Here is a 25,663-nt window from a genome sequence, read left to right on the forward strand (position 1 = left end):
CAGTGTTGTAACCAGTTTTTCGGACTTATTTGCCTACAGTGCTGCCCTTAGGAAAGTGTGCAGAGTAGTAGTTGAAATGAGTATTGGATGCTCTCTTTTTATACATCCTAGAAAAAGGTTACACTATATAATGTTCTTATGACGTTACATTTTTAGTTTTAATTCAGGGTTTCAAAACTGGGAGTATGTTTTGCCTACTCAGTGGTAAATTTGCTTAAAAAAACTGAAGTCGCAAAGATCTTTGAGTTCCCAAAGAAAACGTGAGACTTGCTGTATCAACAGCGGCAACAAGATTATCCAAAATCGTAGGTGAAAAGCAAAAACAAGAGTCTCACTGATTGATATGTTCTTATCAACAGTGTGTTTCATTCAGGCATACTGGTGTGTGCTTATCATTAGTGTTTTTTTAAATAAGAGAAATAACATTGTTATGTGTTATTGCTAACTGAATGTAAAATAAAAATGTTTAAAACATCTTAAAATTTCCCATTTGTTGATCGCTTTATTATGGTAGAAGTATGATAATTCTTTACTTTTGTATATTGCTTTTCTCACTACTCAAAGCACTTTTACATAGTGAGAGAAGAGTCACTTCAACCACCACTAATGTGCAGTATCCATCTGGATGATGCAGCAGCAGCTGCCATTTGGCACTGGTACTGTCAAAAGAGGCGAGAGGGGGCCAGAATAATTAGGCTGAGGTGGGCAATTTAGCCAGAACACTCTTTATGAAGGGTGCCCAGGATCGTTTATGACCACAGAGAGTCATGACCTCAGTCTTATGTCTCACCTGAAATACGGCACCATTTTTACAGCACAGTGTTCTTGTTGCTGCACTGAGGTATTGGCGTCCACGTTCCGACCACAGGGTAAGCGCCCCCTGCTGGCCTCCTCAAACGCCTTTTCCAGCAGCAGCTTAAGTTTTTGCTTGGTTGGTTTCCAATCCAAGTAATTGCCTTGCCGTATCTTCATGTGGTGGGGCTGCTGACAAATATATAAACTCAAATTACTAAGCAAAACAGGGTGGGAGTAAATATACTTTTGCAAAATTGCCAAAGAGTAAACAGGGTGAAAAAGTTTGGGATCCCCTGTGTTAATTTTTGACCTTCATTTTTGAAAAAAGCTATTATAGTGGTAGAAAAAAGTCCCAAGGAATCATGGCAGATTTATTTTTGGACTTATTATGGTGTACGTTTTGTGAAAAGAGTGAATAATTTTAATCTTGGTAGGCTTAGAAATGAAGATTTAAAAACATAGTCTTAATGAAAGTGGTAGCAGTAATACAGAAAAAACATGCAGATCATTGATGGAATATGTTCAAGGGTAAATTTTGCACAAATGGGCAACTTTTCTTTACAGAGTTGAGGATGCATGGAACAAGGTATCTAAAGTAAAGATGGATAAAAGTAGCACTTTGCGCATTTTCAGTTTCATAATTATACCACCTTTCTCAACAAATAAATTCTTAAACTTCTACAGCATATGATACATTTCATGTACAAATAAAAATAAATGCAAAGAAGGTGGACAGGATGATGCAGCAAATCAGGTTAGAAGGACTTTGAGAAGGTGAATTACCAATTGAACATTACAGACATCAAGTTTGACCATGTGTTAAGAGCAAGCCTTTTTGATGGTTATTTATTTTTTTATACTAGGGGGCTCCACTAAGGAGATGCCGTCTGATCATCTGCTGTCTTTCTGCTGCTGTTGTGTTGCCCATTGATCATTTTAAAGCCTGTACAGCAGCTGTCCATTTGTCACTTTGCATCTCTACCGCTCGCGTTATGAAGGTGGTGGGGGGAGGGGGGAGTTAGGGTGGCTGAACGCACGCAAGGAGAAGTGGTCGGACCATCTGCTGGGTTTCTGTTGCTGGTAAGCTGTGTGTTTTGCCTGTCGCTTCTCGTTGTTTTAAGAGCTGGGAGCAAGTTAAAGTGTCTCTCGCGGGACTTCAAATTGTCTTCTGAGGAGATCACGTCTCGTCTCCCTTGTCTTCCTCCCAAAGATTTTTTTTTTATAATAGAGAGATATGGTGTAAGTATGTGTCACATGCCTTGTCGCAGGCATATAGCTGCTTATCTCTCAAAGTGCTGCTAGGGTAGACTCCATGTCCCTTCAACCCTAAATTAGATTAACTGGCATTAGTTTGATTGGTTGGAGAGACTCCAGGTTCCCTGTGACCCTGACCTGGATAAGCAGGTTAATAAAATAGATATGTGAACGGATGATGGATTCATTAGTGGGTGGCTGGTCTCTATTCATATCTAGGTTTACAAAGTGAAACGGACGACGGATCACATGTTGTATTGTCTTTCAAAGACATTGGGCATAATTACTGTTCACTTTCAATTGGCAATAATTTAATTAGTATTGTCTTCTTGATTTCTAAGTACTATTGATGAATTGGTGGCATGTTGTGTCTTTTGAAACTCGCTGCCCTTATACTTTCTGATAGGTACAGTATTTGTCATATTCTCAAAACTCTGGCAATGTCATATCATTCCTCCATTTTTGCAGCAAAGTATTGAAGGGGTAACTTGCTGATTTATTTAACGAAATACCATTTAAGCGTTTTGTACTTTTCAGCAGTGGGTGCAGTAGTCTGTCTTAGCAGGACTGGGTGCAAGGCAGACTGCAATTATGAATGGGGTTCTAGTTTGAGGGGAGGGTACACTCTTGTATACATTGGGCTGTGTCAGTAAAGGCAAATCCTTATTAAACCTCGACCCCACATACAGTAGAAGTGGGGAAAATAGGAAGTGGAGGAGGAAGAAGAAAAAGAGTCTAGCATTACATTTGTTTAGGATAGGAAGGTATATTCACACAGACATGGGAAAAGCATGCAGACATCCCACTGACAGGGAATGAATTCTGTACAGCAGTTGTACTATCTACTGTACCACCTATAAATAAGACAAATACAGACAACACAAATTAAAAAAAAAAAATACTGTACATTCCACATGGCTGCTAAATGACTAGCTCTGGGATTCCTTATGTGTCACTGACTGAAATTGCTCTGAAGCTGTGTTCGCATGACTTAATATTAAGTGTCTTTTCTCCGATTGCTTTAATAAGACCGGTATTAGATGTGATGCAACACTGAGGTGACATTTTGTTTTTTGTTTTGTTTTTTTATTTTATGCCTCAGTGTTACAATAAAAAAAATGTTTTTTGTGTGAGTAAGGCACTATGTCGTCAGTATAGCTACACAGTGGACAAAGGCTATAACTAAGCTTACTGTGATTAATGGCAAGTGCTCAATTGTGTATCAGTTCTTTTTTTTTTTTTTTTTTTTGCCTTCAAATGTTTTTTGTTGATCTTTCTTTCTTTGTTTATACCCAAGTTATTTTCCTCTCACAAGTGAAATTATATATATATATATATATATTTAATTAATTTCCTTTCCCTTTTGTCTCTGCTTGGCTGAATCACATCACTCTGGTTGGGTGGAGAAGGGCTGTTATATAATGCTGCTATTGCAGTAGTACTCTGATGGAGGGGAGGGAGGTGTGTTGCGCTGAGTCCCAGAAGACAGACTTGACAGCATCTGATTGAGAGCATTGAGTGTTGTCAGGTGCAAAAGGACCCTGTGGATGCTGCCAGCATATCTATTCTTCATTTTATACTCGGTTAAAGGGCTTTTGGAGCTTGCCAGAAGCCTAAAGACAACGCTTGTTGTGTTTCAGCTTACATTTAGGACCTGCAGAGAACTGAATGAACCTTGGCCAGAACTTGCCACGTGTTTCTATGGCAGTTCTTTTGTAGATCTCTTACATTTATTGCCTGCCGATGAAAATGTGGTTACTGGATTGGATTAAATCTTTAAACTCTGCAGTGGTGAAGCTTGCCAGTGGCCTCAAATGCAAGTGAGTATCTGCCAAGTTTGGCTCTTCGACTGGGACTTGGCTTAATTGGCCATGATAGTAGATTAGAATTCAGTTTCTGGGAACTTAAAAGGAAGGTTTTGCAAATTTTGGAATATGCCTTTTGACATGTACTTATTTTCTAAATATGGAAATTTTAATGTTAGCCTACGTAAACTGAAATATTGTCTGCCATGAAAACCTTAAATTGAATTAAATTGGTTAAGGGGACTACATAATTGAAAGTCTGAATATTTTGAATTTTGCTAGATAACCCAATAGGTCATGCTCACACTTGCTCTGAATCACACAGTTTGCATGATAAAGAAGTCCTGAGAGACTTCTTGCAGATGCACCCTAGCTGCTGCATTTTTTTTATTAAGACTACTTTAAATTAATTGCACTACTTTTTAATACACTCTGTTAATCCCTGAGGATAAATTGTCTTTTTGCATGACGTTTGGAGGTCAGAGCACAGGGTCAGCCACTGTACAATGCCTCTGGAGCAATTTTCAGGTTAAGGGCGTTGCTCAAGGGCCCAATTGTTTGTTTATTTTCTTTGTGAATTTAAAACCACAACTCCGTGTGGCTTGATTAATGTTGTAAATGTTTTTAATATTCCACCTTGTGTTCATGTAACATTTTCACTTGTGGGTTCTCCTACTCCACTAGGCAGGCAGTGTAGCCAAGTGGTGAAGGTCATGGACTTCACACTCTGAGGATGTGGGTTCATATTTCGCTACTGTGGGTTCATATTTTGCTACTGTCTCTGTGTGACCATGAGCTAGTCGCTTCACCTGCCCGTGCTCCAGCTGAAAATACAAAAGAAATGTAACCAATTGTATTTCTCAAATGTGTATATATAATTAAGTTCACAGTCCTCTTCAGAGCTTGTGCAATCAACACTGGTCGCAAAGCAGGAATCAGTTGTGGAACAAGTGCCAGTTTGTGGCAGGACACACTCAGACGTCATAAGTTTAAATTTACTAGTTAAACTTACAAGTATGAAGATGTGGGAGGAAAATTGACCATCCACAAAAATATCCACACAAATCTCTGCTAAGATTTGGACCCACATATGTAAAGCTCTGAGGAAGCTTAAACGGCTGCAGTGCCATGATCTGTGATTGTGTGTGTGTGTGTTTTTTTCTTTCTAGATGTTAAGGCTTTCTTCCAGATCTAAAAGATATTTAATAAATTATTGCTGTAGATTCCTTCTGCGAAGTGTCTGAGAAATGTATATAAACTGGATAGATGCTGTTGAGCTGTAGACAGTTACATTCCCTGACATGTTTGCTTAATCATGCAATTAACTTGTACAAATAGCTCACTTTTGAAGCTTTATGTCTGTAGGAAAAATGTTCATTATTAAATTAGTGGCTCACTTTTACTAAATCCGAATAGAGACATGCTGTACAGCTAGCTTTTTACAGTTGCATTGTCGTCGTGAATATTTTATCATTTTCATGTCATTTATAATGTAACAAATTTTGATGCTCCCTCTGGGAGCAGCAATCTAGCAAGCCACTTACACACATGCACATGGCTACATTGATAATGATTAGGTGTTGACTGCAGTGGTAAAATAACAAGTTAAACAGTAAAAATCATAACCAAATGGTACTGTTAATGGAAGTATGAACTGCACTTTGCTACATGATTACCAGATTGAGTCCCTAGAGTTTTACCTAAACTCCCCTTTGTACAGCCTCTTCCTGTTTACTATTTATGCTCTCTGGTACACTGCTTTGTCATATTTTGAGTCCATAAACATATTTTGAAAAATTAACCCAAAAAGAAAGCATTTGAAGGTGATGATGATGAGTAATAATAATAATGTTTTATTTTTGGTTGCTTTAGTTAAATTCATATTAAAATATATATGATTAGGTTGTACATGATTAATAAAGAGTTGATTATTTACAAAATTAACAGGGCAAGCTTGATTTTTAGTGAAAGCATATCTCTTTGCATAAATATTTGTCAAAACATCCTGTACATGGAGAGAGCTTGTTGTATAAAAAGTTGAAATACTCATTATGTGCTATAGTAGAGCATAAATCAAATCAAATGGCTTTATTATCATACCATTCATACACCATATTGCAGCACACAGAGGTACAAAATAACATTCCCCAGGATCACAGTACAACATACATAAAACCAGATAAGTGCAAGACAAGCAAAGTAATACTATACTTTACTATAATAGATAAATAATAATAACAAATTAAAGTAGAGCATAATAAAAATGACTGCTAATTAAAATGGTGGTAAAAAATGTATTCCATATAAATAAACTTCTGGGAACAGATCTGAGGGCAGGGGTTACACAGTGGGTAGATGCTGTTATAGGACTGGGCAGAACTAGTTTGGATGCCATGGTATCTTCTGGCAGATGAAAGTGGAACAAAGAGACTGCAGGAAGGATGGGAGCAGTCATCCACAATGCTGTAGGCTTTGTAAATGCAATACTTGCTAAAGAGGTCTTTAATGAAGGGTAGAATGGTCCCAATGATCTTAACTTCTGTGTGCAGTATCCATTGTAGGAACTTGTGGTCACAGATACTGCAGTTCTCAAACCAAACAGTGATGCATGTGGTCAAAATTTTCTCAGTGGTGCCTCTGTAGAATGTGGTGAGAATGGGGGGAGGGCTTGCCTTCCTCAGTCGCCAAAGAAAGTGGCCGCATCTTCTTGGCTATAGAAGTAGTGTTAAACCTAATGGGTATTGTATTATCGTAGTATTTCCCTCCTACCCTTTACCTGTTTTCTCAAGGGTAAAAGTTCTCGTCAGGTTTATCATCTGGTTGGTCTACTGTTGAACTTTAAAATGAACACACACACATAGATAAACACACACACACAGAATAACACACACACACACTGACCCTAACCACAACAGTGCCCCAATGACACACACTGATTAACCCTTAGCACTTTAAACCACACATCAGCCTGTCACTCAGCACTTCAAGAGACTTCCTTATTATTGGCACGAACAACATACGATGTTTTAGTGATATCTCAGACCTAAATATTACTTTTGGTCTACAAGAATACATTTAAACATACAAAGACTCGGCACTCTTGACTCTAGGCCATTTATCAGCCAAGAATACCTTCTTCTTATCGTACTGTCCCTTCTTTTGAGTGGCGCCCTCACTCTCAGCCTTATAAACCTCGCAGCACAGAAATAATGGCAATAAAATCTGGCTGTCACCAGGTGCTCAAAGAAATCTAACTTATTAATTCAATCACTCTAGACATTAAGACAAAGCATAGAAAGTTAAAAGCAGCATGGTATTTATTACAAGAATAATACCACTGGAACAAAGAATAATAGAAAATAGGTTCTGATAGGAAAGTCTGAATATAAATATATATATATATATATATTAGTCTTTAGGAAAAGCTTACGAAAAAGTTACAGATGACCAGGATGAATGTCCCAGGGAGGCGTTTGATTTAGCAATCAATGTTCATGATGCTTTTCTGACGACCAATGCTGTCTTCGTCTGTTCCTCTTCTTTTCCTCCTTCTCTTTGCTTCTTCTCCTTCCTCTTTCAAACCAAGGCATATTTATTATGAAATGTCATTCCTTGGGTTCACAACACATGCACCTGATTGGCTGGCTGTCAATGTGATTGATGAATTTTGCTCAAACTCTTTCCCAGATAATAAAGTTCTTTGATATTGCCTCAGTTTCCCTTTTCCCAGGCTGTAGACCACATTCTTATCCCAAATGTCCATCCATAAAGTAATCAATAGCCTGGGGTGTCAGCACAGCATCCTTTCCCAGGTTATAAAGTTATTGAACCACCAGAAATGTCTTCCTTTCAATGTTGGAAACAACTGTTTTAAAAGTGAGGTGTGAGAAAACCTGTTTTGATTTGTCTTAAATGTAGTTCGTCTGTTGTTTTATCTTGACCAAAATATAATGGAAAATTAAACCAAAATATACAGATTTTATACACCATAACAGTTATATAATCTCTTTACCCTAAATTATTTCTGCCAATTTTAAAGAATAACTCTTGAATATTAAGCCCAGTGTTTTTAATATAAGATGAAGACCAGAGGGATTGTCTATTCGAAAAAGAAATGTTACAAGTTCCGGTGGGACCTGATCATTTTTTTTCCGGTCCACAATTAACCACAGGGGGTTGTACCACTAGGCTTTTTGGCTTTTAAGCCACATGATTTCTTGTTCCCTTACTGTATTTTTTTTGTGATGGTGAAATCTGATAAAATTTCTGATAGGATATTTTGTTCCAATGGCTGGTTTTGTCAGAAATGTGCACCTTCTGGTTTGTAGGGCTGCTCAATACTTGCCAGTGAATCAGTTGTTGTTGTGTCCTCGAAAACCAGACAAACTTAAGATTTCAGGATTTGTACATGCACTCTATTTTTGCTACAGATTTTTCAGCCCCTTTTTTATTAAATGAATAACATCTTATGAGAGTCCTTTAAATTCCCTCTTAAATTCAGTTTGCTTACTGCTAGGGTTGTCAAAAGTGTTGAAATATCGATAAATATCAATTGCAACATTTTTAATACTGATTTAACGCTCATGTTTCATGGTTTTGATTGTACACCCTGCATTACAATTGCACTTCAGTTCACTCTAGCCAGGACTACCGAACGTCCAGAAAACTCAACTGTCGAAAGCCAGAGTTGCAGCCCTTTTTCAACCCACTCACAGGTGATAAGATGGCAGCTTCAACAGTGTCTGAACCTTCATTGGCATGTTTCATTGACAAAGCCGGAGTGTTGTCTGGAAATACTTGGCCTTTGTGCCAAATGAGTACGGAAAACTACAAGATACACGCAAGCCTGTATGCAATATTGGCTACCACATAGTACCAGCTAAAGGGACTAACACAACCAATTTAGCCTGTGTACTGTTGAGTTTAACATAAGGATTATTTTTTTACAGGTTAAAACTTTTTTGTAGTCAAACATTTAATGCATTAAGACTGGGGTTTACATTTATTTTTACCTGCAGATCTGTTTTATTCTGGGCTATTCATTTACAGGCAACACTCTTTAGCACTTGAACTTTCTCACTCCTTTCTATTTTTAAATGCTTGCCACAAAGTGTTATTTTGTGCTTTTTTTTTTTTTAAATTATATTTCGTCACATTTACTATTTAATGTAAGGAGCTATACCTTTCAGAGCTTCAGTGCATAAACAGTGTCAATACTCCTTATAGTCATCCACTCGCTATATTACAGTAGAAATTGAATTGTGAGATGGTGACCAAAGTGAAAGTTTGTTGGATTTGGCTGGCTGTTAGGGCTGTTTTGTGGATGGGGTCTGCGTTGTGCATATTCCTTTCAGCTGTTTCCTTTTTTCTCACTATACACCTCTTCACTAGGCTCTCTCATCCTGTCCCATTGTTTCTCTTATCAGTGCTATGCTGTTGATACACAGCTATACCAGTCATTACCTCCAGAGGTCCATGTGGTATCAGCTAATATCTTGGCATATCTCACTGATATTGCAACCTGGGTGAAGGAACACCATCTCCAGCTCAACCTGGCAAAGAATTACCATCTTATTACCCCAGCTTGTCCGTCTGTTCAGCACCCCATCTCTGTTCAGTTTGGTTCATTATTGCTAACACCTGCTAAGTTGGTACGCTACCTTGAGGTGGTGATTGATAAAAATCTATCCTTCAAGGACCATGTTGCTACTATATCTCAGTCTTGCAGATTCACTCTATATACAACATCTGCAAGATCAGACTATATCTGGCAGAGTATGCAGCCTAACTCCTGGCCCAGTCTTGTCATGTTTGGAGTACTGCAACTCTGTGCTGTCAGGAGCACCAGCACGTGTTACCAAGCCACTGCAGAAAATTCAAAATACAGCAGCATGTCTGGCATTCAACCAGCCAAGGGGACACATGTCACTCCACTCTTCAGATCACTACACTGGCTTCCTGTAGTGGCATGTATTAAGTTCATATTCTTGATGCTTGCCTACAGAGTAGTCCGTAGGTCAGTATCTTAATATGGAGACACTTGTGAGGTCCTAGTCGCTTTCCCAACCACTCATATCCTCTTAGAGCATCTGATGATGTTAACACTAAGTGGTATCAAATCTCTGTCTAGGCTCTTCATGTGTATCTCCAGGCTGGTGGAATGAGCTGCCCACCTCCATTCGATGTTCTGACTTCCTCAGTGTGTGTAAGAAGTCTTTGAAGACTGTGTGGTCTGGTCAGTTTCTGTCTACGTGATAGGTTTTGTAACTCACTTGTATTTTGTTTTGAGGTTTTCACTTGTGGAAATCAATTTAGTACCCTTGTCCTGTAACACGTTTTCAAACAAAAAAAAAAAAAAATACATGTCTGCTAAGCAAACAAAAGTAAATGCAAATCATGAAAAACACCACTCAGCACAGCAAAGATTGTAATTTGATTATTTTCTTTTATTTATTTTTTTTTATTTTTATTTTATTTTGACTATCCTGTTTTGTTGTGGTTTCTTCATACTATTGGAGGAAGCAGCTGTTGACCAGACTTAAACTTGTTTATTTTTTGTTGTCTACAGAGCTTTACTCTTAACCTTTCACAAAAGATTAAACCACTTGATGTGTTGGTATTTAATGATTAAAATTTCTATTTTCATCAATGCAAAGATTTTAATACCTGCAGAATTGCTTTTTAATTTTTATTTTTTTACTCTGATTATACATATACATGTATATTGTACTTGGTAAAGAAAGCAGTCTTGAACTTCAATACTTAGCATTGAATCAAAGTTTGAAACTTTTGTACTCTGACAGCCGCAATGTCTTGGTTGCAGTTAGAGTAACAATTTGTCATTTTAGCTTACAGCTATGGCTGCATTTTTATAGTTTTATTTGTAGACTTCTATATTCAGAAGGCTTGCCTGTTTTCTTCCTAAATTTTGGTGTGTTTCTGTTGGCCATTGTGTGTCTCTTGTTATGGATTAATACATATTTAATTAGTTTTGCTGTTTGTGTTACTATTGTGCTGGTTTATGTGAGATGAAGCAGAAATTCTGGGGATTGGCAAGGATATGTTTAATTTAAAATAGCACCAATATATGAGTACAGGGCAACATATCTTCCTGTTTATAATTAAAGGAAAGTTTCATGTATGTCTGTTCTTTGCGTATTCTATTTTAGCACAATTTATATATGAGGGCTAATGCTGTATAGATTACCCCATCCACTGCCATCTATAGACTAAACCAGACTGTGAGGTCATTGAGCAGCAGTTGACTCTTTGAGGGAGTCTATAATGCAAGAGCTACTCAGACTGTTCAGACAGTGAAATAGCACAAGTGAATGTTTAATAATTAAAAATGGCCTGCATTCAGGAAGAAAACTGTGAATTGACTCTGGAAGAAAAAAAAAATCCTAATATGAAATATGTAAACGAAACTTAGAGATATTCAATCTATAGACCATTATTAAGCATTTGTTAACTAAAGACATTATAGTTTGCTGCAAAAATTAAAATGTCTGAAGGGTGCTTAGATTGTGGATTGAAAACTGTTCTTTGTTGCCCCCAGTTTGCTTGGATTTCAAAGATTTTCACCAAGAGCACATGTTTAAGGTACGAAAGTATAAAATAGAACTGAAAAGCATCTAATTTACTTTGTGCTTTTTTTTACTGAAATTAAATTTTTGTTGCTATGCATTAAAGTTTAATTAGAGTTTATTTTCAAATGCTTGTGATATTAAACTGAAATGTAGCAATTTTTAAATGAATTCCATTTTCATAAGCTGCATTGGTCTAGTCAGATGCCAGAAACATTCTTGTAAGAAAGTTTAATAAGGTCACGCCCTCAACCAGAAGTGGTTGTCTGTTCCCAAGAGACTTTCTTTCTGTCATATTGGTTTACCTATTAAAAATAAAATATAAAATACTGGAATTCACCAGTCTCTTATCTCCAGTCATCTGACCATGACTGCTGCACTTGGCTGTCTGTTAGCCAATCCCTGTGAATTGGCACTTTTCTAGAGGTCCCTGAAACCCCTCTTTTTAAAATTCTCTTTTCATTTGGTTTCTGTTCCATTGTTAGTCTGTGTTCTTGGAGTCAGACTACTGTATTTCCCTTTTGGAAAGTGTTTATGTCATAGAAAGTGATGAGCAGACACTGATGGGACTGAGTGATGGTCATTGGAAGTAAACTGACTGAAAGAGCAAAGAATATACACCCATTTCTGCACTGTAAAACTGCTTTTTCTGTTCACAATACATTGGTTTCTATTCCAGCATCATTAGGTGCAACAAAGGAAACCACTTGGGACAAGCCACTGATCCATAACAAGATGCATTCATGCTGCACCCATGCTTGCTCCTATAGCGTCAAGAAAGAGACACTATTGAACCTAACAAGTACATCTTTGGGATAATGGAGGACAACTGAAGTAGCTTGAGAAAGCCCATGTGGAGAATGTGCAGATTCTTCACAGGCACTTAATGGGGTGGAATTCAAATACAGGATTGTAAAGCTGTGAGGCGGTAGCAGCACTGACGACTGTTCCACCAATGAGAAGAGCGGTTATTCTTTATTTGGCAGACACTTCTGTTCAAAATCAATACACATAACACATTTGAGTGGTTACAAAGTTTAACTAGCAAAATAACAACACATAAGCATAAGAGCTTAGGTTTACAGTAAATCTAAAGGCTCAGTGAAACTAACAGTTCTAATAAAATTGCAATTGACTGACTGATAGCATTAGTACAGCTGTAGATACAGATATTCAGGAGAGCTCATTCCACATCTCTGAAACATGTGGTTGGATGAGGAACAGTTGACTGGCCAAAGCAATATTTACACCAGTGTTCAAGATATGGAGTTAATATTTTAAATATTTCTAAATATATCTACACCTCTTTCTAGTAAGTGTAGTTTTTTTCTATCTTGCTGAATGCAGGACACAGTGTGTTGTGGCAAATTCACAGGTAACATGCAAATACAAACTTGGCTAATTAAAAACTGAGTACTCTGTTTTTAATTAGATAGGAAAATAAGAAATGGAACTCAATAATATCAGCCCATGAATTACTTGAACTATGGCCAGTTGACAAAGGAGTAAAGGATAATAAAAACTCCAGTCAGTAGTATCTCTGGAGAAAGCAAACCTGTGGCTGGTCCAAAGTTACTATAATGGACAAAGCCAGACAAAGTCCTAATCCTGGAGACCCCAGCCAGCTGGCCATTCTGCAGTAGAGTCTGTGCTGGGATATCTCATCTGATTAGGGAATATTTCTATCCTGCAGTGGCACAGAGTGCCACCACAGGATATTGAGAAGAGAAACTGAATAGAAGGTTAGTTGTGGTTCACAATTATTGTATTACTTATTTTTATACAAATGACTAACAAATTGAAAAGCGGTATGTACAGCTAATCTGCAGCTCTAGTCAGGGTTTAGGGTATGATAGACTAATGTAGTGAATTATCTGCCTGGATTTTAAAGCTGAGACTAAAGGGTCACCTCTTATATAAGCAGGCAGGTCATTCCAAAGCTTTGGGGCCCTGCAACAGAAAGCTCAACCTCTCGTTGTTAGTTTATTAATGCTTGGAATATTTAGTAAACTGTCATTGTATGATCTTAATTTGCGTTCTGGTTTGTAAGTAATGAAAACTTCAGATAGGTTAGCAGAGCCTTGGCTGTTTATGGCTTTGTATGATAAAAGAGGGATTTTAAGAGCTGTATATAGAAAGATTTGAACAGCCAGTGAATAAGGCACTGCAGTAGCCAGTTCTACTAGAAATAAACTTATAACTTCATTTCTCAGTATCCTAGATACTTAGAAACTTTTTTAAATTTTAAAATTAAAAAAAAAAATGTTTCATGGTGTGTGAGAGATGTCTGAGGCACAGGGAGCATCATATATCTGCAAATAAAAGAGATGCAGACTGAGGTTTCAGACTACTGGTTGCTGTTGAATCCACAGCTATACCTTGGTATTCTCTTGAAGGAAACTGGAAATTCTCACATTGTACTGAGTACAGTGTGTCTAGAAACAGCCTATACTCATACAGCATGTCCCCAGTAATACCAGCCTTCATATCTATAACAAATCCACAAACCACACTTATGATAAGACGGGAAGATTGTTCATTGGTCATACTGAAAATCTGCAGCCCCTGTGGCCCTCTGTGAGTGAATTTGCTCATCTTTCAACATCTGTTGAGCCGTCTTCCTTTCATATTCTTTAAAGGGAGGGTTTTCTTTAAAGTTTTGATTGGAAATCAGTGTGTTTATTGGCATTCTTTACTTTTTGTACTGGGAGGGAATGTGCAATTTCAGCAAACATGTGGTCAGGGCAGAAAGATTCCCAAGTGACAAATTAAAAAAACCTCCCATAATTTCTTCTACCAGTTTCTCATTGTACTGAGTTATTGCATCGTTGATAATACCCTAGGGGCATAAAGCAGCTAAACTACTCCAAATGAATAAGTGAATGCTCTTTTCATATTCTGTCAAAGCCAAGGCAAACTGGGGTGGGGGGTAGGGCTGAATATTTAGTATGAAAGAATAAACACTTGTAGGTTAAGTTACAAAGGCAGAGATCTGTGAAACACCAACAGAAAATTTCCTGCGCAGCAAATTTGCTTTTGAAAAGCTCATGCTGCAGTAAAACCAAAAAGTGCTAAAAAAAACTGCTTAGTACAAGAGGAGTGATATGAAAGCTGCTGTACATCTCTTACATTCAGAATCAAAATGAACAATTTCCTGCTGTTTCCATTACAGTAAATGTTATAAAAATGAGTGTGTGTAGGGGAAGTGGCATTCATCCTAGGACCCTTTCCTGCCTTGTACCTTTTACTAAACTTATTATTTACCTCAACTGGATTTCAGCCTGCTACAAGGTAGATTGAGTTAAAAAGATGCAAATTTAGTTTTACTTTTGTTTTGTTCCTTTAAACTGACAGAGTGTTGTATAGGATATTGCACTCAAATGTGAAAGTCTTACGTACATGACATACAGGATCCATTCTGTGTCTTATACCTGTAGTTTTTCATTAAGGTGACCACTATTGCTATATTGGAATCAGGTCTGTTCTCGTCACAATTGTTTTAATATTCTGACAGGATGTGAATGTAGCCAGTTCCAGTTTTGGGGAAAATGAGTATCCGTTTTTTGTTTGTACACACATGGGTGGAGGGGGGGGATTTTGGTCTTAACTTTCAGACTTGTAGACATTCTAGATGAAGATTTCTAGAATAAAAAGTAAGAGAAACCTTGTTAGTTTTTGTCCAGTTCCAAATTTAGTGCAACTTATTACAGTGATCCCTCGCTATATCGTGCTTCGCCTTTCGCGGCTTCACTCTATCGCGGATTTTATATGTAAGCATATTTAAATATATATCGTGGATTTTTTGCTGGTTCGCGGATTTCTGAGGACAATGGGGTCTTTTAATTTCTGATACATGCTTCCTCAGTTGGTTTTGCCCAGTTGATTTCATACAAGGGGACGCTATTGGCAGATGGCTGAGAAGCTACCCACTTACTTTCTCTCTCTCTTGCGCTGACTTTCTCTGATCCTGACGTAGGGGGTGTGAGCAGGGGGGGCTGTTCGCACACCTAGACTATACGGACGCTCGTCTAAAAATGCTGAAAGATTATCTCACGTTGCTACCTTCTGTGTGCAGCTGCTTCGTGAAGCGACATGCTGCTCGGTGCTTCGCATACTTAAAAGCTCAAAGGGCACGTATTGATTTTGACTCTCTCTCTCTCTCTCTCTCTCTCTCTCTCCTCTCTCTACTCTCTCTCTCTCTCTCTCTCTCTCTCAACAGCCCTGTTGATTTGTTTGCTTTCCTCTCTGTTTCCTTTGAAGAGGAAGATATGTTTGCATTTTTTTAATTGTGAGACAGAACTGTCATCTCTGTCTTGTCATGGAGCACAGTTTAAACTTTTGAAAAAGAGACAAATGTTTGTTTGCAGTGTTTGAATAACGTTCCTGTCTCTCTACAACCTCCTGTGTTTCTGCGCAAATCTGTGACCCAAGCATGACAATATAAAAATAACCATATAAACATATGGTTTCTACTTCGCGGATTTTCTTATTTCGCGGGTGGCTCTGGAACGCAACCCCCGCGATGGAGGAGGGATTACTGTACACTAGGTTTAGGTCCAACCATCGATAATAAACCTGCTTATCTAGTTCAGAGGTGTGAGGGAGATTCTTGTACTTTGTAGTACCCAACAAAAAGCTGGCACCAACCCTAGACAAGGGTGCCATTCGTCACTGTATACTTTCAAGCATATAACCCCACAGTCAGTCACATTGTGCCAGTTTAGAACTGCCTCTTAACCTAATCTTTGCATTGTGGGATGGAAGCCATGCAGATTGATGCACAGTTAGTCACATTAATCCGTGTTTAATATATCGCGGCACCTATAATCATCAAGTATTGAATAATGCATTCCATGTAGCAGTGTCCATGTTTGGGACAAAGGCACTTTTTTATACTAGGGCGCCCCTGCTCGCTTCACTCGCCAACCTCCGTTTTTGTTTAACTAGATACACACTTTTTTAAGATTTTTTTTTTCTTTGAATTGTTGCTATTTCATTAGTTTCACTTTTATTTCTGAACTTCTGTAAAAACAATATTTGGAATCTTTCGAGTCCCAATGTGTTGAATCTTTTTAATGAGGTCAGTGAGACATGTGTTTAATGACTTTGTACCATAATTCAGGATAGGTTTCTCTGTTTGGAATTTCAGCACAGACAAAACGATCTACATCAGCAGTTAATAATTTTTTTTGCAAAGTAACCAAAAAATGCATGTGAGGTAAATTCCATTTTTGAAATTCTTTTGACTTAAACTTCAAAGCCTTACATACTTCTGACATATAACCTGTGTCCACATATTCGATCTCTATTCGCCTTTTCTCCAAGTAATTTCTCTTTCTTTGCGCTAATGCGGTTTACTTTCTTTGTTTTGACACTGTCGTTTTTTTCTGCTTTCATATTCTGTATCTTGCTCTGCATGTGTTTTTCGCCTACTTTTTTTTTTTTTTTTTTGAGGCTTTTGAATTCCAATTTTCATTATCTAACCTGCTCTGCATGTGTTTGGCGCCCTTGTTTTTTAACCTCTTTATGACGTTTTACTTTGTTTTCTACTCTTTTATTTCTGACCTTGCTTTATCCTGCTTTTGTTTCAATGACGCCTGATCCGTGCAGATTATTTTCCCTTTTTCGAGTAATTTTCATTTGTTTGTGCTACTGCGATCTTTACGTTCTTTTTTTTTTTTTATACTTTCTAATTTTCCTATTTTCATATTCTTTAACTTTCTCCACATGTGTATTGCGCCAAGGTTGTTTTTTTGAGCCTTTCGAATTCCATTGCTTTCATAATCTCTAACCTGCTCTGCATGTGTATAGCGCCAACATCCAGATTGGACGTGCTTTTTTTTCAATTCCACTTGTTCCGTGCTGATAATTACTTTCCTAATTTTCTGAATTTGTACCTAGATTATTCTTTTTCTTTTTTGTCTCTCCAATGCTTTTGTCTTTCTCCGCGCTGCTTTCTTCTTCGCTTAGTCGTCTACATTTCATCTATGACGTATTGTCCTTATACGCTTTATATGCGCTGAGAGCCCTGGATCTGTGTGTGCTCAAAGCCAAAACACGACTGAGTGTGTTGCTGCCCGTGCTCTTATTTGGTTGTAAGTAGGGCGTGCCTTGCAAGCATCTCATGTTCTGCGTCATCGCGAGACGGTCCTGGGTCAATCTCTTGGCACAAAGTCTCATGTTTGGCCGCGGAGCGTCTCGCAGGGACCTTAATCTCTTTAGTCTCGCGGGTCTTTTAAGTGTCTTCCACGATCTTCACGTTAAGACGCCCTACTGTTTCTCTGCAGGATTTTTTCTTTATAATAGCTTTAATCTTCTGCTCCAAAGTCTAAAATTAAAAATCGGACAATTCACATGCGATTAAAGTGCACATTGCAGACTTACATTTAAGGGGATTTGCAGACATTTAGAAATTACACTTTTTTTTTAAATGGTCCCTCATTTCAGGGCATCATATTATAAAATGTTGTTGATTTTCATTTGTTTATGCTGTTCACTAAAGTACACCATTTCTTTCTTTGAGCTTTGCCGAACTATTTTTTTCATTTTACATCTTGGTCAAGTCTTTTTCCTATCCAGGACACCTCCCCATCTCCAGTCATTTGACCATCCTATTGGTTACTGGTGCAATTTGCATGGCCCAACAATCACTTCTGTTTTGTACTTAATTTTCATAAAGCATGCTGTTAGTTCAGGAAAGAGCATGTAAATTAGCATAGTTTTAGTAAACATTGACAAATTAAAAATGTATCGAAAAATAAAACACGTCGTAATTTTATTTTTTCTTTAACATATTTAAATTTCAATCAAATCCATCAAGACTTTGTTGAGACTTTGGGGTATTTAGGTTTTGTTTTTGATATGTTGAAATGTTCTTTTTTTAGTGTGTAATGTATACTTTCTGACCTTTATGTACTATCCTGCTAAATTTCAGATTTTTCAGTAAATGGAAAATGGGGTTTTGTTGGTGAGTGAAAAACCATTTATATATAAATATATATAAATATAAAATAATATAATCTAGAGTGAGATAGATATGTACTTTTTGTTGTCACTTAATCGCTCTCTGCCATGTGCTTGATGCTCAGCTGATGTTGCTGCTGTTTGTTTTCTTTTTGCCATTATGATTGTCATCGCTTGGCTTTCAATCACTTTTGCCATAAACATACAACCATAGGTCAATGCCACTAAGGTGCCACTACCTACATTTTTTTGAATTTTCAGAACATATCAGGATATAAGCTTTGGATTAAGATGAGGATCAAGGTTCTAACCCGAGTAATCGTGTAGCAGATGGAAAGACTTTAGCATTTCATATAGTTAACATTTTATTAACTTTTAACACTTTCTGTATAGAGAGAAGAGATAAGGTCTACACCTAAACTTTCTTTTTAGCTCATGCTTACTCTTATAAACTTTATATAGTACTTGGGAAGTCAGTGTTAATCTGTGGTTATGCTTAATACACCTCTAAATTGTTGCTGCATAGTTAACGTTCTTCAGAGGTTTTCCTAATCCGAAAAGAGCAAGCAGCTATAAACGTAACAGCCTGGTTGTTATACCCAATTCTCTAGAATAATATTGTTTTGTCTTCTTAGAGTAATATATTGCTCTACTTTCCCCTATTATCCATATTACTAACCGAGAATGGTAAACCGGATATGGACGCAGGGACCTGCCCGTGGACGCAGGAGACATAGTGCGCAGGCACCACACAAAGCCCCCCGCCCCAGAGCGAAATGGGAGAGACTACGAACCGTCTGACATGCCGCAAGCAGGATAAAGCGAAGTCAGAAATAAAAGACAGAGTAGGAAACAAAGTAAAACGTCATAAAGAGGTTAAAGAACGGGGCCAAACACATGGAGAGCAGGTTACAGATGATGAAAACTGGAATGCAACAGCTTCAAAAAAACCTAGGCACGAAACACATGCACAGCGAGATACAGAATATAAAAGCAGAAAAAAAACGACAGTTAAACGTCCACACCACACAGCGGAGGCAGACTCGGAAGGTGCAGGCGCCTACATCGCGCGTCGGAAGGCGCGGGAAAATACGAAAGGCAAAGGCGCCTACACGGCATGGTGAAACCCGACATAATACGGAAGGCGCAGGCGTTGCCGCCATATTGTGAGTGGCACTACTGTGTAGTGAAGGCACAGGCGTCACTGCCATATTGTGCGTGGCACTACAGCGGAGTGAAGTTAGGAATAATGTGCTGTTTGGGATCGTACAAAACGTCGCACGCGACCCATCGTCTGAAACTGTGGAGGCAAAGCAGGCACGGGTTCAAACCGAACGAGCTCGACTGACGGATATATGCCTACAACGTGCGTCTCAAACCACAGAAGCAGGGCAAGCACGGATTCAAAACAACGCAAGCTCTTACAACGCGTGTCTGAAACTACGGCTGCCCAGCGGGCACGGGTTCAAAACGCCGGGGGGTAGGCGAGCGAAGCGAGCAGGGGGCGAAGCCCCCTTGTATTATTAAGTAGCCTTTGTCAGAATGCCTTATCTCCCTGATTTACCACTGTTTATAAGGTATTATAGTATACAACTTATCCCCACCTTCCATTCTATATCTATAGGCAATTAGGTGTAGTTAAGGACCAACAGGAGTTAAGTTACAACTTAAACAATGTATTATCGATAATATTCATAAATAATAACAATATGCAAAGTACATTTGAATATTGGCAACCATACAACCTGATTAAATGGTGATGTGTAGTTTCAGGCGGCACACAGACTTGTTAGTTACTTTAAATGCCTCTAGTTAAGGCATCATTGCTGCTCAGCTTTCTTCAGAACAGGCCTCATGCCTGTCTCAGTATGGCTGCCGAGCTGTGGTCTCCATTATGTTGTCCTTTTAGTTCATCAGTTTGGTCTTCATCAGATATTAGTAAGAGAGAGATGCTTCTTCATGATCAGAGGTTAGTAAGAGAGAGTGTGGTTGAGCAAGCAGATTTATAGATTCTCCGTCCATCCCCTAGAGCCAATAGGATATCATGGTACTTAAAAGCTTATGAACCAAACCAAGCCAATTCCAAACGTCCATACTTCAGACCAATGGGGGAATAGAACATCTTAAAACCTGCCACGAGCCAATGTCATGGTAATTGTGGGCTTTTTAATTATTTCTTTAAACTGTTCCTTTTCTGGGTTGGAATGATTGTACAACATACATTTTTAATGACTGTAAACACGTTTGAATTTATTTTGGATTTTCTAAAATCCACACAGGATCAAAATCATATGTATAGTCTCAGATATATGCATTTTTGTAAATTATTCTACACACCCACATTTTTTTGTTTTGTATTTTTTAATAAAACTGTAGTCCAAAATTTAACCATAATCTGACATTCGCCTATCCTATTGCTGAAGATGGTTAAATTAACAGCTATCCTTTAAAATTCTTCCACCTTTCATAACTTCACACATTTCTTTTAAGCTCTTCTTACAACTCAAGACCTTGTTTTTGTCTTTAACTTTGTCTTACACTGTTGTCTTTCTTGTAATTTGACATTCAAAACTGCAACAAGAGTTCCGGTTTCCTCCCACAGTCCAAAGACATGCAGGTCAGGTGGACTGGCGATTCTAAATTGGCCCTAGTGTGTGTGTGTGTGTGTGTGTGTCCTGCGGTGGGTTGGCACCCTGCCCAGGATTGGTTCCTGCCTTGTGCCCTGTGTTGGCTGGGATTGGCTCCAGCAGACCCCCGTGACCCTGTGTTTGGATTCAGCGGGTTGGAAAATGGATGGATGTCTTTTCAATCACACAATGCATCTTGGTATTCCTTCCCTTGAGCTATACTACTTACGGCGTGGGAGCTATATAACCGAATATCCTGTTAACCTTTTTAATTGGTTACAGAAGCTGTCCGGTTATGGACAGTCCACTAGAATTCTTCAGCTTTTTCGTAAATCAGTTTCTGCCTACAAGCTTTCCATTGTATTATAATTTTGCCTTTTGTTGGTAGCGCTGCACTTGTATTTGCCAAATCTGACAGGTCCATCTGTAGTGGTCTTGACTAAGATGTCTAGATTGTAAAAACTTTACCAAAAACATTTATTAGTCTCATTTTTGTGCAAAACCATGTAGCTTATTGTTTTTATAAGGAAATAAAAAAATAATAAACAAATGCAAATTTACAAATTATAAGCAATTATAAAAATGGAAGAGTCCTTAAGCATATGTTAAATTCCTATAAACTAACCTCATTTTTAAATTGTTGTAACAGTAAGTCTGAATCTATAGTCATATGACTAATGAATAGGAAAAAATAAAACCACCTGCTGTTGAGATGCTGTAGAAAATAAACTTTCAGGAGTTCCAAGGCCAAGCAACCACCCAGCCTTGATTCTGCATTCTATCTAAAATAAATGTGGTAAAGCAAATTTTTACTATTTTGATGCCCTCAAAGGTTGGATGTGATTCAATCTTTCCAAAGTAACAGGCCTTTGCAAAGTGTTTTGATCAGATGGCAACCATATAAGATGCTACTGCAGAAAACCAGAAAAGTAAATGGTGTAGAAGAAGTTAATAACAATTGCATCTCTTTAATGGGTATGATATTTAATGGATAATAATTTATTAGAACCATTGTATAAAGTCAGTCATTTATATAAATGAAAAATTGTAGAAGATTTAATAAGTCATTGCAGTATAGTACACCACTTTTAGGCCCAACTTGTTATATAACAGCTCCATGTGCTGTAACACATTTTCTGTACTTCAGCCAGTTCTTTCTGTCCTATGGAGTGTGTTTTGAAAGTTGGAATCAATAATATTGTGTAACCCTTGTGGCCAAATACTTTCAAAATAAATTATATATATATATATATATATATATATAATTAGTTTTTAAATCTAATTCTGTATTGTAGTCTTATAATTCATCTTAATGTAGTGTGTGCCTTTGATTCTGCATTGTAAAATAATGACTGACTGGATTTTTTTTTTTCTTTAAATGTAGGTTCATTGGAAAATGTTAGGTTCATTGGCAAATCTTATCTGGACTTGTATGAGTGAGTGTGGCCATTTGTGTGTTTGAGCTCGAAACCAAGGCTTCCAGGATAGGATGTGGCTGTCTGTGATCCTGAACTGTCTAAGCAGGTTGAATGATGTGTGGATGAATAGATGGATGATTCTGTACTGACTTTCCTTCTAACTCTTTCATTTGTCTTAGGAAGCAGCAGGTTTGAGCAAATGCAGTATGCTACAACAGTGGTGCTCTTGTAATGTGTTGCAGAGTGTGTTAAAAATGCATGAAATAATTGCTTATGGCTCAACAATAAAAGCAGAAAGTGCATGATCCAATCTGTAATTGTTGACTTTAAAGCCTGCTTCTATCTCCTCTGCTTTCTCAGGGATTCTGTGTCTGCCAAAAAAAGACCTACACTAGCTCAAATACAAGTCAGCCACACTGTTGATTGCTTGGCAGAATTCCAAGTTATAAGTTCATTTAAGGGCTGTACAATGAAAATACCAGTTCATTTTACTTTCATACAACTTTCTCTCATTTTTTTAAATCTCTCTTAAGTGAAATGGCATTAGTATATCACAAAAACTGAAACATTATCAAATTCTTCAGGTCAAGTCCTGTTGGGGAGCATGCACTGGTAGAGTGTGGCCATCGCATCCACCACACTATGAAATATCTCAGAATCTCGGCTAGAAACCCCCCAGGCAGACCTGTGGTCCAGTCCCACCCTCTAAAAACGACCATCTGTCTGTTGCAGCCAGTTGTTACGTGGGTGTCCGCCTGGTCTGGTCCAGCCATTTAGGTCCTCAACAGTGAGGATTCTGCAAGCTGGTTCACCATCAGGGAATTGCACCACATGGCTGTAGTGCCATAAGTGACACACCCTCTCAGTGCAGGAAATGTGCCTCATTCAAGACTCTGAGCAACACTTGTTCAACAGAGGTACCCAGGGATTCTCTGAAGAGACACAGTACCATAGGAGTCGGGTCTCGGGTAACTGGGTAGTGTCCATGTCTAGCAACCATATAGCAATACAGGGAGCACCAGGACTCTGTAGACTTGGACCTTGATGCTTTTTGCAGTGATATCTGGCGCATCGCACACCTCTTTCCAGCAACCTTATGACCCCCCTATGCTCTCCCAATCAGTCTACTGACTTCATAGAGTCGCCAGGTCCATGAATGTTGCTGCCAAGGTAACTAAAGCATGGCAAAGCAGCATCTGCGACTAGCATTCATTTCTCAGGATGGTTGTGACCACGGCGGATGTGTGTGGCCTTTCATTGTCCTACTTGTTTGGATCATGTTGTATTGGAGGTGTAGGCAGTGGAGCCTCTGACAGGTTGCATCCTCCGAAGGTCAACAGTATGTCATCTGCCCCCTTACTGTCTTGTCACTGATTAAAGCATTGTATCTGCCAGCAGTTTCAGCAGCAGTAAGGGTGGCAGATCCAAAGTGATCTTTCAGGTGATCTAGTCTCTGTCAGTCCTGATGTGTGCTATAGACTGTTTTGAGGACCGCCAGATCTTAGATGGGCATCTAATCTAATGTTCTGCTGAAACCTATTGTGTACTATGGAGTAATTGTGTCTGGTGTTCACTGGTGTATGACCTGCCTACCTCTAACACGCAGGTGAAAGTTGAGGCATTATGGAATGTACAGGAAACTGACTTTATGGCATTTTCCTTGCTGTGGCCTAAGATTTAAATTGGGTATTTTAAAGGTGATCTGGTCAGGCATTATTACGCCTGGACCTTATTGACCTCATCAGATGGGCTTTTTGGTGTTTGGCAATTGGATTACTGGCCAGGTGGTAAACAAATTGACAACTTTTTGCAAAAGTGTACAAACTACATCTAATGTTTTCTCATTATATTACAAAATGGCTTGTTGTTTTCCATCAGCATATATTGGTAAAATAGCCTGTATTTTGTTTTAGTTTATTGTTCTTGAAAATTCTTTAGATTGTAGGATCCTCTTTTTTTTTTTTGTGGCTATGTTCTAGCCTTCTGCTGTCCTATGAAGTATGGGTATGCTTATCCAGATTTCTGGGATATTTGACCCATAGGTTTTTCTGTTTAATGCATGAAGATAGCTATTGACAGAGTATCCCCACCCCCGAATTAAATTTTTTTTTTTGTTAGGGTTTGAAGGTTATGTCTTTCATTTTTATACACCACAATCAATCTATTCAATGACTTATTGGAATAAGCAGGCACCTTTTGATCTTAACAATCAGCACAAAACCTGTGTGTAGCTAAAACCTCCATTTTTATATTACAGATTCTGCCAAATATGCAACAAAGTGGGATGTAATAAATTTTGACAACCAACCAAAGAATTCTAACACCATGCTGACATTGTTCATTTCCTTATTATGATCTTTTTTGTCATTCTTTTGTATTTGTAAAGTTGTGAATTCCCTTTAAGCCTTCTCCAAAGGCTCCTATAAAAAAATTGAGATTTGTTTGAAAATTTGCAGTTGAAAATATATACTTCAACTAATTAAAATATCTTTAATACTGTAACACATCTGGTACATTATTTATTCCAGAGGAAAGTAGAATAGAATATGTGGATATTGCAGCTAAGCACTATAAATTGCTGTGTGGAGAATCCCCAGAGGTGCAGTATAATGACATAGAATATATGTATTCTGTAAATATGAACCTGCACATTTCTCTTAGTTAAATAGTGAATCATACTGAAGGACACCAGGGGGAAATAAATGGGACGTTTATGCTTCATACAAGTAGTTGTGGGGGTCTGGAACAAGCTATTGACTCATGTTGTTGAAGTGGAAAGTTTGACAGATTTTTTTAGGGTTACCGTACATAGATGACAAAGTTGCTATCCATATTACTAACCGAGAATGCTAAACCGGATGATGGACGCAGGCACATCCGGCAATGGGCCGTAGCTGCAAAAAGACGTACTGCGCAGGCGCAAAAAGAGTCCGCGAGGGTCGGCTGAGGAGCCGAGAAAGGCGGATAAAAGAGGGCGAGAGAGGCGGATGAGGGGCCGCGAGAGGCAGACAAGACCACAGAAAAAAGGAGTGAGCACAGGAAAAATTGAGAAATGAGGCGCAAGGAGCACCGAAAAAAGGAAACGGCACATAAAAAAGTATTCAAACGCAAGCAAAGCACGAAACACATTGCACACGAAACTAGACCCAAAAAATAAAAAATAAAAAAAAGAGGCTCGCGCACAACAGCAATGCACCCCCCCCCCCCCCCCCCCC

General features: G+C 38.3%; 1 protein-coding gene across 2 annotated transcripts in view; it reads left to right on the plus strand.

The window, feature by feature from the left end:
- The window catches only part of LOC114647869 (SRSF protein kinase 1-like), an 87,082-nt gene that overhangs the window by 23,881 nt on the left and 37,538 nt on the right, over positions 1-25,663 (plus strand). The window contains exon 1 of one of the 2 annotated variants that reach the window (XM_051924425.1): positions 3,729-3,869. The exons of the other annotated variant lie outside the window; for it this stretch is intronic. Within the exon in view, the coding sequence (XP_051780385.1) occupies positions 3,793-3,869 (77 nt within the window). The 5' untranslated portion in view covers positions 3,729-3,792. Of the gene's footprint in view, positions 1-3,728; positions 3,870-25,663 lie in introns of those variants that run through there. 2 annotated transcript variants of the gene reach the window in all.

The sequence above is a fragment of the Erpetoichthys calabaricus genome, chromosome 3 (genome assembly GCF_900747795.2).
Source record: "Erpetoichthys calabaricus chromosome 3, fErpCal1.3, whole genome shotgun sequence".
Classification (NCBI taxonomy): domain Eukaryota; kingdom Metazoa; phylum Chordata; class Cladistia; order Polypteriformes; family Polypteridae; genus Erpetoichthys; species Erpetoichthys calabaricus.